We start from the raw sequence: 16,025 nt of genomic DNA, 5'->3' as shown, positions 1-16,025 counted from the left end.
ACCAGAGTCGACCCCAAAAACATGCCCCAAACCTTTTTAAAGAATTTTCAATATCATGGAAGTTTAACTTAGATTATCATAAATACTGGTACATATTAGGGCAAACACATCCAAAATAGAAAATAAGAGAAGGGGGGGGTACTGGGTGGCTCAAGTTGTGATCCTGGGATCGAGCCGCTTGTCCAGCTCCCTGCTCAGGGAGGAGTCTGTTTGAGATTCTCTCTCTCCCCCTTCCACTTGGTTCACCCTAAATATTTAATGAAGTTTCAAAGCAAGAATACATAGACCCCTGAAATTAACATTTTATTTTTTTTAAGATTTTATTTATTTATTCATAATAGACATAGAGAGAGAGGCAGAGACACAGGCAGAGGGAAAAGCAGGCTCCATGCCGGGAGCCCGACGTGGGACTCAATCCCGGGACTCCAGGATCACGCCCTGGACCAAAGGCAGGCGCTAAACCGCTGAGCCACCCAGGGATCCCCTGAAATTAACATTTTAAAATAGTACTTAATACTGTAGCTTTGCCATGCATATCAAAGTTAGATGGAATGTTCAATTTGAATGTTTGAAAGTGAGCGCATGTGCTTCTGTGTGTCTGCACAACCAGGGTGGGATGGGGCAAAGGAAGAGGGAGAACTTAGGCAGGCTCCACACCCAGTGCAAAGGATGAGGAAGGGCTCAATCTCACAACCCTAAGATCATGACCTGAGCTGAAAATCGAGTCAGATGCTTAACCAATTGAGCCACCCCACCCCAGCACACCTCAATTTGAATGTCAATAATGTAAACTTTCTACTTCCCTCCAGCCACTACACTTGCCATAGAAAATGTTTCATGCTCTCCTCTTAGAAAACCACTGTCTGACCCCAAACTCTAGAATTGCTCTTAAAAACAGTTTTCTCGAACATATTAAAAAAATCAAAATAACTCTAGTGCAAAAGCTACAATCTTCCAACCTATAACCTACAATCTTTCAAAGGACTATATATGTTTGTTTTCTAAGTTTTCCCACAACTTCAGCAGAAATCTAACTATATACCAAGAAAACCAATTTTTCTCATGTGTTTTTAGTGAAACATTTATAAAGAACCTATGCTTAGGGATACACTGTTCCACTCTAGCTATAACCTGGCTTTGCTGAAACCAGTGGAATTACATTCTACATTCTCAGCGATTGCTAACAAATTTAAGAACCCAAAGCAACAGCTACACAAGGAACAATAAATGCTAAAAGCATTAAGTGGAAAAAAAAAAAGCATTAAGTGGATACTGGGAGTGGAGATTGACTTACTCAATTTTTCAAGGGAAATACCTATAACTACAATGAAAATACAAAATTGTCTTAAATGATCAAATTCTTTTTTTTTTAAATTTTTTAAAATTTCTTTATTTATGATAGTCACAGAGAGAGAGAGAGAGAGAGAGACAGAGACAAAGGCAGAGGGAGAAGCAGGCTCCATGCACCAGGAGCCCGACGTGGGATTCGATCCCGGGTCTCCAGGATCGCGCCCTGGGCCAAAGGCAGGCGCTAAACCGCTGCGCCACCCAGGAATACCAAATGATCAAATTCTGTATCAAAAATAAAACTGAAGGGAATTCCTGGGTGGCTCAGCGGGTTAGTGCCTGCCTTCGGGCCAGGGCATGATTCTGGAGCCCTAGGATCAAGTCCCACATCGGGCTCCCAGCATGGAACCTGCTTCTCCCTCTGCCTGTGTCTCTGCCTCTCATGAATAAATAAATAAAATCTTAAAAAAAAAAAAAAAAAAAAAAAAAAAAAACCTGATGAAAACAAGCTCAAGGGGAACCTAATAATCAGGCCTCTAGACCAGGAAATAAGTGAACATCAGGAAGAAAAAACAATCAGTAAATATAGGACATTCAAAAAAACTGCTCTGGGCACTTAAAAAAAATCAAGGTTATGAGGGGGAAAGTGGGGAATTTTTAGGTTACGAGAGACCAAGGAAACCTATACCCCAAATGCAATGACAAACCCTGGCTGGATACCAGTTTGGAAAACTGGGCAATGTTAAAATTTTGGTACAATTCAGTAGAATTGTAATATTCTATTCTAGTCATTACTTGAATATTACATTAGGTATCAGATGGTACTAAGGAAATTAGGTAAAATTTTCTAAGTATGATAATAGATTGTGATCCTGGTATCTTAATTCTTAGGACATGCATACAAAAATGAAGATGCTTTTGCCACTTCAGGTCAACTTACTTTCAAATGGCTCAGTAACAAACGTTTGCTGTTAGGTGGAGAATACACTCAAGTGTTCACTGTACTATTTTTGTTTTTAAACATAAGCTCTGGGATACCTGGGTGGCTCAGTGGTTGAGTGTCTGCCTTCGGCTCTGGATCTGAGATAAGAGTCCCACACCAGGATCCTGCCTGCCTCTCTCTCTCCCTGTGTCTCTCATGAACAAATAAAATCTTAAAAAAAAAAAAAAAAAAAGGATAAAAAGTTCTAAGCCCAATGTGGGGTTTTGAACTCAGGACCACAAGATCAACAGTCGCATGCTCTGAGCCAGCCAGGCACCCCTCAATGTATAGATCATTCTAACTATTCTTTTTATCTTTTTAAAAAGATTATTTATGAGAGACAGAGAGAGAGGCAGAGACACAGGCAGAGGGAGAAGCAGGCTCCTCACAGGGAGCCTGATGTGGGACTCGATCCTGGATCCCGGGATCATGACCTGAGCTGAAGGCAGGTGCCCAACCCCTGAGCCACCCAGGTGTCCCTCTCTTAACTGTTCTTTATGAAATTTTTCAAAATAAGTTTGCAGGCAAGAACTCCATCTGATCCATTCGTCACTGATGAAGCAGCTTTAAGAGGCTGAGGAGAAACAGCTAAAGTACGCAAAAAGGCAGCAAAACTTAACAAGGATGCAAAGATGAAAATTTGTTGACAATGCAAGATTCATTGTAGCACCTCCATTCACCTTTTCATCATCCCCTCAATCCTTGTCACAAGAGAAATACTTGCCCATTTATCTAGTTTGCAGGGACAGGAATCTTAGCAGATATTACAGAAACATGGTACTGGTTTCTTACCCAAAGCGGAAAGCTGCTAAACCCCAAACAAACCTCACTTTTGACAGAACCATTCATCTATCAAGGCAATGCTACTTACTATCTGAAAAGTTTTTGAAAATTTGCTTAAAACCAAGTCTTAACGGGTCACTTGGGTGGCTCAGTTGGCTGGGCATCTGACTCTTTCATCTTTCAGGTCAAGTCATGATCTCAGGGTCCTGGGATTAAGCCCAGCATCAAGCAACACACTTAACAGGGAATCTCTGAGGATTCTCTGCTTCTGCCCCACTCCAATAAAAAAATAAATCTTAAAAAAAATAATTGCCACAGTAACTGCTCACTGGCTCTCAGCAATTAGCCTGAATTCCCTAGAATACACATATTTTCACGTCGTACTTGCTCAGTAATCAAGGTCAATACAATCAAATGCAACCTTATGAAAGAACACTTATGTGGCCTGTGAATAGGCTCTCAGTTACGTGTTTCAAAGGGCTTGAAACAAAAGGCTGTTAGGTACTACAAATGCAGCACAAGGAACAGTTGTGTGAAGCAAAGCAGTTCTAAATATCTCACTCATTAGGTTTTCCAAGTTGAGGCTGGAAACCTTGGGGGAAAATAACCGCATGTGCACTACCCCCAAACCTGAATCTGACTACATTTAACAGTGATGCCTTTGAAAATAGGTCTTCTCTTATGCTGTTTTGTATTTATAGTAGAAACAAAATTATCAAGATATTTAACATGCTTAGTTAACATCTGACACCATTTGCTCAATACAAATATCAAATGATAAAGTAACATGTATTCATGAGGAAAAAGAACATTTCACGACCTCACACCTTTTTTTTTTTTGCCTGCTTTTCACTATTAATTTGACAAAGTAGGGATGCCTGGGTGGGTCAGCAGTTGAGGGCATCTGTCTTTGACTCAGGGCGTGATCTTGGAGTACTGGGATCAGGTTCCACATTGGGCTCCCTACAGGGAGCCTGCTTCTCCCTCTGCCTGTGTCTCTGCTTCTTTTTCTGTCTCTCTCATGAATAAATAAATAAAAAAATCTTAAAAAAAAGAAAAGAAAAGAAAACCTTCCCTTAAAAAAAGAACTGACAAAGTAGGAATTGGCACAGCACAGTTGAGACACCAACATCTTAACCCTGCAATGGTATAGATCACAAATTGACCAGACTACATAAGGATGAAAAACCCAGTATATCCAATGTGAATGAATCACATGGCAGTGAAAAGGGACAAAAAAATTAAGTCAGGAAAGCATAGCCACTAACTATAGAGTATTGGGGGGGGGGGGGGGGGGTGTCAAAAAAAGAGGACATAGGGTGGGAGGGATTCTTGAAGTAGGTTCTAGACCCTAGGTAGCTGTACATTTTTCAAGCAAGTTTCCACTAACTCATTAATAAAGCAAATTCATTCATTAATCCAAGTGATTTCTAAGTTCCATCCCGACTTCAGAACAAATCCTGGAAAAACATGCAATGTAACATCTCAGAACCTTGTAAAGCCCAAGAAAAATATTAAGTGCTAAAATATAATAATGGCAATCAAGAATGAACACAGAGCTAAAGGGCAGCATTATAATGGGTTACAAAGAGACTTAAATTTTTTGTATCCCTGCAAAATGGGACACTATGAAGTATCTAATGCCTATACTTCCTTAAAATAGCTATTTTACATTACTGAAGACATGACTGAGTTAGTACATAAAGAAAAGTCCAAACTGTAAGCTTTTAGTCCTCCACATTCCCCTCTTTAATATGGCATTTTGCACTATATACATTAATGAAAATTTGAAACAAACAAAAAGAACTTTAGTCAAACTCCCCTTCCTCCTCCAGCTTTATTGGATAGTTTAAAATTACATTTCTATTTTCTAGGACTTCAGTTGCTTTTTCCATCTGACTTTTAAAAACTGATTACAGCAAATGAAACACAGTTGTCTAAGTGATATAGTATACAAAAATAACATCTTGATTTCTGTGAAAATGCATTTCTCTGCAATTCCTGAATAACTCCAAATTATGCTAACTCTGAGCATAGATGTTTACTCTGGGTTTTAGATTTAGACTTTGAAAAAAATGTGTTCTAAACCTTTGCCATCACCTTATGCATATCCAGCATCAACGCTGTGAAGTTGTTCTTGTTTAGGCCTTTATCCCGATTTTTCTCGCACAGCCATTAACACACATCTTTTTATTTTGTTTACTCCCACTCAACTGTATGTTCTATGTAGGGCCTGATACAGATGTTACTTGATGTTATTTAATAGCTACTGAGGTCAGACAATCCAAGGCCATCATTATGCTAAAATTAAAGTTGTTTATGGAAGCTCATAAATACTTCCAGAATTGGTTTTACCTCCTACATGGGAACATATCCAAGAAACCCAGAACGGGCTTACTGGTCTGACTCAACTCTTCCCATTCATCAATCCCTATTCACCAGTGGCGCGGAAAGGGGGTTCTTTAACAAAGCATTATACATAACACCTCTACCAAACTAAACATAAACTTTTTTTTTTTGTAGTTAAATGCAGAAAGTCGGTTTTTTTTTTTTTTCCACCCCTTTCCTCCTTTTACACGGCAAGTAAAGCTCACTGGCCTGGGAGTAGCCTCTATCTGCCAACCTTTGGCCAGTGAAGAGGATTCAGAGAAAATAATACAACCATCAATCAGAAAAAGGAGGGGCGACAAAGGAAAATAATTAAGCTGTGGCTTCAATCGTGCATTCCCGTGCAAGGTGCCCTGACTCGCCACAGCGGTAACAGTTGACTTCACTTGTCTTGCTGCAATTGATGGCTACGTGACCAGTTTCACCACACCTAAAAAAAAAAAAAGAAAAAAAAAAAGAGGGACAGTGAGTTTTCACAATGTCCCCAGAAAGCGTAAAGCTGCATTGAGACAATAGTAACTGTAGAAACAGTAGTAACTGGGTAAAAAAATGCAATGATCAGTGAAGCAATGCTTTTTTTCCCCTCAGGACAGTCTCATTAACCCCTCCACTAAGAGGAGGAAGGAGGAATTAGGTAACAAGGTACTCAATTGTGCAGACTAAGCCATAAAATTAAAATTTTTACCCCAAGAGATCCACTAACATCAAAACACTAAAAATAGGGGCTCCTGGGTGGCTCAGTGTAGCAGCCAACTCCTGATTCTGGCTCAGGTCATGATCTCAGGGTCATGAGATGGAGCCCTGCGATCCAGACCCACTTTTGTACTGGGTATGGAACCTGCTTTAGATTCTCTCTCCCTCTCACTGCAAACACCAGTAACACTGGCCAATACATACCTTTCTCTTTTTTTAAAATTTGATTTATTTATTCATGAGACACAGGGAGAGGGAGAAGCAGGCTCCATGCAGGGAGTCCGATGTGGGACTCAATCCTGGAACTCCAGGATCATGCCCTGAGCCGAAGGCAGATGCTTAACCGCTGAGCCACCCAGGAATCCTTCTTAAGTTTTAAGTAATCCCTACCCTCAGCATGAGGCTCAAAATCATGTCCCTGAGATCAAGGGTCGCACTCTCTGCTGAGTCAGCCAGGCGCCCCAAGATGTTGTACCTCTATACAAATTAATCCTTAAGATTTCACTGGTATTTACCAAATTTTACAGCTTAAATATGTACATTTTACCTTATGTCATATCCACAAGGATTTCAGGTTGTAGGACAAGAAATTTGTATATGTGAATTATTTATAGTTTTCTACAATGTCTCTGAAAACTCCGAAGTACAGCATTAACGTTATTTTTAAAATATTAAAAATTCCAAGGCTGTGTAAGTTTTTCAGCTGTCATAAGCCACAAACCATGACTGGCAAAATAGTAACTGATGTATAGACAAACTGGTGGTTATATATGCTGAAAATCAGTATCATCTGGTCAAAACGAACTTCCACTGAATACTCGTCCACAAAGTCCATTTATAGCTAATTCACCTCTAAAATAATCTCTGCCATGAGCCTTCCTCCAGCCAACACCCTAACAACTTACCTATAGCACTTCACTTTGGTGCAGTCTTTTTGAATGTGTCCAAATTCTCCACAAGAATAGCACTTCTGCTCATCAGCATGGTCACAGTCACGAGCCAGATGGCCTGGTTTGCCACAGTTGTAGCAGCATTGCTCCCGCTCTCTCTTGGGCTCCTTGCAGTCCTTGGCGATGTGGCCACCTCTACCGCAGTTATAGCAGGCTTCAACAATAAGGAAAAGAAGCAGACCAAGACTATAAAACCTTTACAAAACGTTGTTTTAAAAAGTCTTTTTCCAATGCTATGTGCAGCAGTAGCACAGGCTCACCTTTCCAAGTTCTAGAAGGGTATGAAAATGAAGTGTTAAATACTTACCATCCTCTTGAAGATCACAATCCTTGGCAAGATGACCAGACTCACCACAGCGATAACAGATGTCTGGAAGAGATGAGGAAACAAACTGGAAACCTATTTTGGGCAGAAACAAAAAGAATTTGGCTAATTAGACCAGTCTTGACACTAATAGATACTGAAGCACTTCAAAATTTTTTATTCGACAAAAATACCTCTATCCGAGGTAAAACCACCTCTGCCACGGCTTCTCATTCCACGACCACGGCCTCCACCAGTAGGGCATTCCCGGGCCCAATGGCCAGATCGTCCACACTTGAAACACTCATTGCTGCTCATGGCTGCAGTTAGATCTTCAAAATATTAAAAATGACAATGTTAAACTAATTGAAATTACTTTTAGCTTTTTATTGCCCTTTTAGTGTATTTTTAGATAATTATTCTGGGGGATGAAGCTTAGCATATACCTTGCTTAGAAAAATAGCCACACAACTATGTACTTCTAGGCTTACATACCTATTAAGAAATATATTAGAAGTGAAAAAAAAGGTAAAACATGTATTTTGATACAATTTGTGATTTTTAAAAAGCCATTAAGACTATGGATATACGGATTAATACAAATGTTAATTCAGTTATAATGGGGTGGTAGAATTTAAAGGATTAATGCACATCCATTATTAGAAATAGTAACATATCACTCAAGGTCTAATTTGTAGACTATTTTCATGGTTACAAGCCAGTAAACTTTATTTTGGGCAACTGGAAGTTATTTAATGGTCATAAAATCGGAAATAGCTCAAAACAACACAGCTGTAGTATGGACTCTAAAAGTGAGGGGTAGGTAAAGAGAAACTATTTCTAACTTTAACGTCCAACAGTGTCTAGCTATACTACTTGTTTGCACACTCTTTACAGCAGGTATATTATAAGAAATGCAGATAAAAATTTTCTCTAGAGAATACCGTATGGCAAAAAATATTAGAAAAACAAAAGGGCACACCAAAGGGCTAATAGTATCTAAAGCACCAGGACCATTTTTTTTTCTTTTATTCTCTAAATTTTCCTGTAGTTTTTACATTTAAAACAAGGCTACTCGGAACTTCACAATAGATTCCTTTATTGGGTATTATTTAAAAATGGGGGAGGGGGCAAATCTCCCAATAAGTAAATGAATTTTACACTTATGTAACAATCTAAAAATAAACAGGAACTATTCCTGGAATAGAATGGAATGTTGTAGGAGAAACTCCTAGGAAAATGGTTTTTAAAAAACAAACTAGCTCAGAACAATCTAATCTTTCCATTTCCACACTTCCACATCCGAATATTTTTACCCTTATTTCCAGTGTCAAGCCATGGCACACCAACTTTTTAAACTATCTTCTCAAAGCCATAAGCACTATGATCTAGCAAAAGATACTGCTTCAACTGAGTAAGACTGGATAGTGGAATTATCCAAATCAACCACAGCACCAAACTCAAATGACAGTAAAATGGCCAAGGCCCCCCTCCCAATCATTCAGTAACCAGTTCATCACTAAGTTATAGAGAATCTAGTAACTAAAAATTAAGCTAAAGTTCAGTTTCAAAAGTTTCCATTGTCAAATATTCAAAAGAACTCAATACTTATCCCAAGTCTCTGCAATCAGATTCAGGGTAAGTTTTCAAAGGGATCTTTCTATCAATTCTTGCCACTTGCCATATAAACACATTACCAAAAAAGGGGGATGAGGGAAGTACAGGCAGGTACCTGCACAGAATACTCAAGAGTCCATAGATTCTAGGGTGCCTGGGTGACTCAGATCATGATCTTACGGGTTTTGGGATCAAGACCTGCATCTGAGTCTACGCTCAGCTGGGAGTCTGCTTAAGATTCTCTCCTCCCTCTCTTACCCCTCCCCGCAATTGTCTCTAAAACGAATCTTTAAAAATAGTTGTTTCAGATGCCTAACGCACATTTCTAGTCAGAAGAAAAAAGAAAACAGCCAGTGAAGATTAAAAATGTATTTTTGTAAAATAATGAGATTACATTTGCTTTCTTTTACTGGTATTAGCCTTCTAAATCATATTAAGTACTAGTTTCCACCGGAGAGAAGAGTTAGGGTAAAAAGTAATTAAAAGTCACAGAAAAGAGGAACTCCTGGTTGGCTCAGGGTGTGATCCCAGAGTTCTGAGATCGAATCCCACATGGAGCCTACCTCTCCCTCTGCCTATAATTCTGCCTGTGTCTTTCATGATAAATAAATAAAATCTTAAAAAAAAAAAATCACAGAAAAGAACAGTTTATAGTACTTTATCCTCCCCTCCACCCTCATTTTCCTTTTGCACCTTCTCTAGTTTATAGCCAGACCAATTTAAGCACATTTAACTACTGATGTCAATGAGTTATTTGCAGAGAAATGATCACTTCTTTTTACAAAGTAATACAGGCAATCTGACAAGTCCTGAGTAGTTTATCACTTAATATTTAAACCAGAGGGTTGCCTGGGTAGCTCAGTTGGTTAAGCAGCTAAGTCTTTTTTTTTTTTTTTTTAATTTATGATAGAGAGAGAGAGAGAGAGAAGCAGAGACATAGGCAGAGGGAGAAGCAGGCTCCATGCACCAGGAGCCTGAAGTGGGATTTGATCCTGGGTCTCCAGGATCGCGCCCTGGGCCAAAGGCAGGCGCCAAACCACTGCGCCACCCAGGGATCCCTAAGCAGCTAAGTCTTGATTTCAGCTGAGGCATGACCTCAGGTTGAGATGAAGCCCTGCATCAGGCTCCACATTCATCAGGGCATCTGCTGAAGGTTCTCTCTCTCTCTCTCTCTCTCTCTCTCCTTGCTACCCTCTTCCCCCACTCACACATATACTCTCAACCTTAAAATTATATATCTATATACACATACATATATATGAACAAGACACTTATGTTTTACAAAATACGACAGTCCTATACATTCTAAAGCTAAAGAAACGATGGTTCTGGGCAATCTTTCCTTTAGACTGCTACTTTAAAAGGACCTTGTTTATTTAATAAAGTACAAAAGAAATGCATTATAACACATCATCATGTTTATCAGTGGAATAAAGTCAACAGGTAATTGGGTTTATTTTCAGCATAGTAATATGAATTTAAAAAACTACTTAAGGGGCAGCCCAGGTGGCTCAGTGGTTTGGTGCCACCTTCAGCCCAGAACATGATCCTGGAGACCCAGATCAAGTCCCTCGTCGGGCTCACTGCATGGCACCTGCTTCTCCCTCTGCCTGTGTCTCTGCCTCTTCCTCTCTGTGTGTCTCTCATGAATAAATAAAATCTTTTAAAAAATAAAAAAACTACTTAAGTACTGATTAATCTACAGGTAGATTATTCATGAACTGTTTCTCCACTGTCTTCTCCCCCTTTGGCCAAGCCAATCAGTCATTTAGCTATTCTACATTTTCCAAGTCCCTTGTGATAGATTTATTTGTTCAGTAACATTAAACCAATTCCCACAATGTTTTAGAGTCCTCCTGCCACTTATCCTAGAAGTAGGTTCCCATCCTAATATTCATCTTATATACAAATGTATTTAGTTAAAAGATCTTTAGAGAGCTATATGCCATCTCTAAGAAAAGAAGAGGCAGTAAGGTAAGACAGCTGAGAATTAGGAGTCTGTGATTCTGCCTATGACTACTCCTGGCTGGAATTTTGCTGCACTGTCCTGCCTCCGCCCTCTCCACCTGTCACAACGTTTTCCAACCTTCAACAGCCAACTCAAATGCCAACTCTTATAAAAGAATCTGACCACATCTCTCAGCCTGGAACTCTCAAAACCCATAGTTCTTTATTAGTATTTGTCTGACACTACCATATTGACTTTTATCATATTCCTTGAAGGCAGAGACCAAGTAATTCACCTTTCAATCATCACAACACCCCATATAATTATCCTTTCAGTAGCAGTTATACTCAGTATTTTAACTGCTGGGGGGGGGGGGGGGGAGAACTAATAGTCATTTGCTGAATGAAACAAATTGTTTCTTGTACAGACCCAACCCAATCTGACCAAGTACTAACACCACCTCAATTCTTGCTATGACAAGAATTACTGCACCATTAAAGTAACAACGTAGGAGGGCTCCCTGGTGGCTCAGTCGGTTAAGCATCTGCCTTTGGCTCAGGTCTGATCCCAGGATCCTAGGATTGAGCCCTGCATCCGGCTCCCCCATTTCAGAAGGAAGCCTGCTTCTCCTTCTCCCTCTGCCACTGCCCCAGCTGGTGCTTGCTTGCTGTCAAATAAAGCCTTAAAAACAATAATAATAAAGTAAAAACAAAGGGGCACCAGGGTGGCTCAGGTGATTTGGTCATCTGCCTTCAGCTCAAGTCATGATCCTAGCATCTTTGGGATCAGGTCCAAGTACCATGTCAGACTCTCCACTCAGTGGGGAGTTTGTTCCCCCTTTCCCGCTACCCCTCCTATCCCCTTTCTCTCATAAAATCTAAAAAAAAAAAAAAAAAAAAAAAAAAAAAAAGCAAAGCAAAGCAAAAGATTTTTAAATTATGTACTCATTTTTTTTTTTTAGGATTATTTATTCATGAGACAGAGAACAGAGAGAGAGAGGAGAGAGGCAAAGGGAGGAGGCGGCTCCATGCAGGGAGCCTGATGCGGGAGACTCGATCTCAGGACCACAGGATCACATCCTGAGTTGAGGGCAGACGCTCGGGATCCCTGGGTGGCGCAGCGGTTTGGCGCCTGCCTTTGGCCCAGGGCGCGATCCTGGAGACCCGGGATCGAATCCCACATCAGGCTCCCGGCGCATGGAGCCTGCTTCTCCCTCTGCCTGTGTCTCTGCCTCTCTCTCTCTCTCTCTGTATGGCTATCATAAAAAAAAAAAAAAAAAAAAAAAAAGGGATCCCTGGGTGGCGCAGCGGTTTGGCGCCTGCCTTTGGCCCAGGGCGCGATCCTGGAGACCCAGGATCGAATCCCACGTCAGGCTCCCGGTGCATGGAGCCTGCTTCTCCCTCTGCCTGTGTCTCTGCCTCTCTCTCTCTCTCTCTCTGTATGACTATCATAAATAAATTTAAAAAAAAAAAAAAAAAATGAGGGCAGACGCTCAACCCCTGAGCCACCCAGGCGTCCCAAATTATGTACTCATTGAGGATGGACTATCAATCTAAATTCAAGAATGCTTATTTTGGATTATCTAATAAAATCCTATTACTCCAAGAATTCACAATCAACTAGACCTCACTAATATGTATTTTTTGAGATTTTATTTATTTATTCATGAGAGAGAGAGAGAGAGAGAGAGAGATTGAGAGAGGCAGAGGGAGAAGCAGGCTCCATGCAGGGAGCCCGATGCAGGACTCGATCCCGGGTCTCCGGGCTAAACCGCTATGCCACCGGGGCTGCCAGACCTAGTATTTTATGGAATGCTACAGAACATATTTACTAATAAAGATAAAAGACAAAATGCTGTATTTTCCACTGTTGCCAGGCAGAAGGTGAGCATTTATTTTCTTCCTTTTGCTGCTTTAGCAATCATCGCTGTATCTACACTGATGTTATCATCAGACAGTAAAAAGATTTGGGGATCCTAATAGCTAAACCTGGGTTAGCCACTGAACCATCTGTGCTGTTACCTCAGACACTTGAGGTCTGTCCTTATCAGGAAAAGATAAAATTGATCTGTGATGAGAATTGTTACCAGGTGTCTTGTCCTTACCAGATGCTCAACTTAAAAAACTTTAAGGGCTTATGTCTTCTGCTTATTCTTTCTTTTCCACTCCAATTAAGTTAGATTGCTTACAGGTGGATTAGAACCCCCCCCCCCCCCCCCCCATGCAATGCCTACAGAACAAGTTTAGAAGAGGGCAAACTGCTTATACTCAAGTTTCCCATCTCATAAAGTCTACTTCCTGAGTGGACTGGAGAAGAGGTAAGAAAAATGGGTGAATGCCAAATGATTTCATATTTGCAACAACAGACATCAGGTATGTTTCCACTTCATTTTTTGTCTACCAAATTTGCATGACACAAACCACACAAAGAAATGTAGGAACACAGGGCATGCCAGGCAGCAGTAAGGCAGTCAAGATACTGCTTGAAAATTTACTGAGGGCCAGTATATAATTAAGAGTCTATTTTATACTCATCTAGGATTAAATCCTAGAATTGATACCAAAACATTATTGGTTATACTAACTTGTCTTCATCAATGTAATTTTTCCACATTTTTTGATACTAAGAGCAAAGCCAGTAAACTACTTAAATCTTTTTAATAATAAATTTATTTTTTATTGGTGTTCAATTTGCCAACATACAGAATAACACCCAGTGCTCATCCCGTCAAGTGTCCCCCTCAGTGCCCGTCACCCATTCATCCCCACCCAAACTACTTAAATCTTAACAGGACACTGACAAGACTAACAATGGGAGTTCCAATGAATAGAAAGCCCTAACTCTCCCTATAGCTAAAATAAATAGTGACAGGCAAGTGTAGGGGGTCGTGGGAACAAAGTATGATATGGATCTGGCTATCTTTATTGTTTTATATGGCTTTCCTAATATAGATGTGTGTAGTTACTGTATTTTTCTAGTTATTTCCCTCAAGTTTAGGGTTATTCCTGACTCCTCCACATTGCTGACCTAACTACATCCAGACCATAGGGGAGATTTTGCCCCCTGAATGTACTTACTCATCATGACGCTGTAATAAATCAGTTTAGTGTTCCAACATGGTCCTAAAACACTTCAGACTGTTTAAGATAAATAAAAAAAACTACAGACTGGAGGGAAGGAAGCAAGTTACACTGCACATTACTTGCATTCGGACCAGAATAATGGAGACCACAGTGTAATACTGGAACAATTCTGGGTTCTTATTCTGGCTCCTGCCATAATTACCCCCCAAAGAGATTTAATTTAATAGCTATCTAGTATGACTCAAAGGTTAATAAACGTATTATCTATAGTCCTTACAACCCTGCAAGTTATGTATTCTTGTCCCCATTTTACTGATAAGGAGACTGAAGATCTGAGACTTTTTTTTTAAACTTTTTAAATTTATTTTTTTAAAGATTTTATTTATTTACTCATAGAGACACACAGAGAGAGACAGGCAGAGACACAAGCAGAGGGAGAAGCAGGCTCCACGCAGAGAGCCTGACATGGGACTCGATCCCGGGTGTCCAGGATCACAACCGGGACTCCAGGCGGCGCTAAACCGCTGTGCCACCAGGGCTGCCCAGATCTGAGACTTTGAAAAACACATTAGTTTTCAATGTAAAAAGTCTTTGTTCTCTTTAGATAAATCGAAACTAGCACTGATAAACTTTTTAAAAATCCACAGCCATATATAAACTTATTCACAGTATACCATCATACAGCTTTCCTGAATTTTAAGCCAAGATAGATTTTAACTTTCTCTGTGGTAGTACTTAGAGTGTCACCACAGATCCAAACACTGGCTATCTGATTCCACTAGTTAATAGCCTCGTTTGTAATTATGGAGTCACTGCAGCTGATCACTATACTACACTCTCATACTACTGATTAATAGAGTCCATCTACTTACAACTTGCATTTTGGGTGGTCACAAGCTCTCATTTTATTACTCCAGCAGTTTTTTACAACATGAAAATGGTGCACAATTTACCGGAATTCTCATTATTATGCTCTTACTGCGGCAGCATCAGACACTGCCAGAATAGGAGTTCTATTAAAGTGAGACAGTAGGGAAAGAGCATTCTCCACATAGCAGGCCAGGATGCCTTGGCATCAGTCTTCTGGCTCTCAACTGTCAGAAGGCTAGGGAAAAAAAGGAGCCAACAATTTTTTAAAACTCTCACTCCTGCAAGAAAAAGCAAAATCTCTCTTGTGGTCAAGTGCTTAGCCAACAGACCAATCATTCCAATTAGTCAAATTGTGGTTCTATTGCTTTTAAGTACCAATTTGATAACTTCCCATGTCTGTAGCATATTTTCATTAGATTTTAAAAGGGACAGATACCCCAAAAAGTCACATAGCCATTTGCAAAACCCATTTAGAATACCTTAAAGAAGAGGTTACTCTGCCTGTTCCAGTTGTTCAAATGCTAGTGTAATAAATGCCCTTTGGTCTTCTATTGATTTGGCTCAGAATATTTTTTACGGACTCCATATTTGTTTGAAATATATTACCTCTCATCATCAGTATGAAACGCGGATATTTAGCTTGCCAAGACTTACCCAAGTTTTCTAATGTGACATATGCAGATAAGTACACAAACATATATTGTTAGTTTAAGAAAAAATCGGTTGCCGACAATTGCGATCTGGAAAAAATTTTAAGTCCTTAATTCAGCCCCAGGGAATCGAATAAATTATTCCTTTTTTATTCCAGTACAGAGAGCTCCTTGTATACAAGAATCAGGCTCAACAAGCTAAACACAGCATGTACCTATGAACGTGGCATTTCGTAGGGGTTTGATTAAACCAGGATCAGAGTAATTTTTAAGCATTCGAGAAGGACTGCTTTGCAGAAGAAGAAAAAATCTAAGATGTAGGAATTTCATTTCATTCATCTTTTAAGAACCCTCAAAATCGTATATGCAATTTATAGTGCTTAAGCAAAAAGAGTAACAAGTTGCTATCTTAATTAAGATAACACGTCCATGCAGAAAGTAACTGGTTATGTTCCAAAAATTGGATCAAA

General features: G+C 39.8%; 1 protein-coding gene across 12 annotated transcripts in view; it reads right to left on the bottom strand.

Annotated features, from left to right (window-relative positions):
- Positions 1-4,777: 4,777 nt before the first annotated feature.
- Positions 4,778-16,025, bottom strand: part of CNBP (CCHC-type zinc finger nucleic acid binding protein) — a 68,099-nt gene continuing 56,851 nt past the window's right edge. For 3 of the 12 annotated variants that reach the window (XM_072720167.1, XM_072720168.1, XM_072720166.1), the window contains 4 exons: positions 7,582-7,719; positions 7,393-7,483; positions 7,039-7,242; positions 4,778-5,870 (listed from right to left, as the gene is read on the bottom strand). In XM_072720167.1, the coding sequence (XP_072576268.1) occupies positions 5,753-5,870; positions 7,039-7,242; positions 7,393-7,483; positions 7,582-7,705 (537 nt within the window). In that variant the 5' untranslated portion in view covers positions 7,706-7,719 and the 3' untranslated portion in view covers positions 4,778-5,752. Of the gene's footprint in view, positions 5,871-7,038; positions 7,243-7,390; positions 7,484-7,581; positions 7,720-16,025 lie in introns of all 12 variants that reach the window. The other 9 variants (XM_072720171.1, XM_072720173.1, XM_072720170.1 and 6 more) reach the window with 3 other exon arrangements.

This window comes from Vulpes vulpes, chromosome 9 (assembly GCF_048418805.1).
Source record: "Vulpes vulpes isolate BD-2025 chromosome 9, VulVul3, whole genome shotgun sequence".
Taxonomy (NCBI): Eukaryota; Metazoa; Chordata; class Mammalia; order Carnivora; family Canidae; genus Vulpes; species Vulpes vulpes.
Note: the sequence above shows the minus strand (reverse complement) of the source record. Positions and strands in the feature narration are given on the sequence as shown.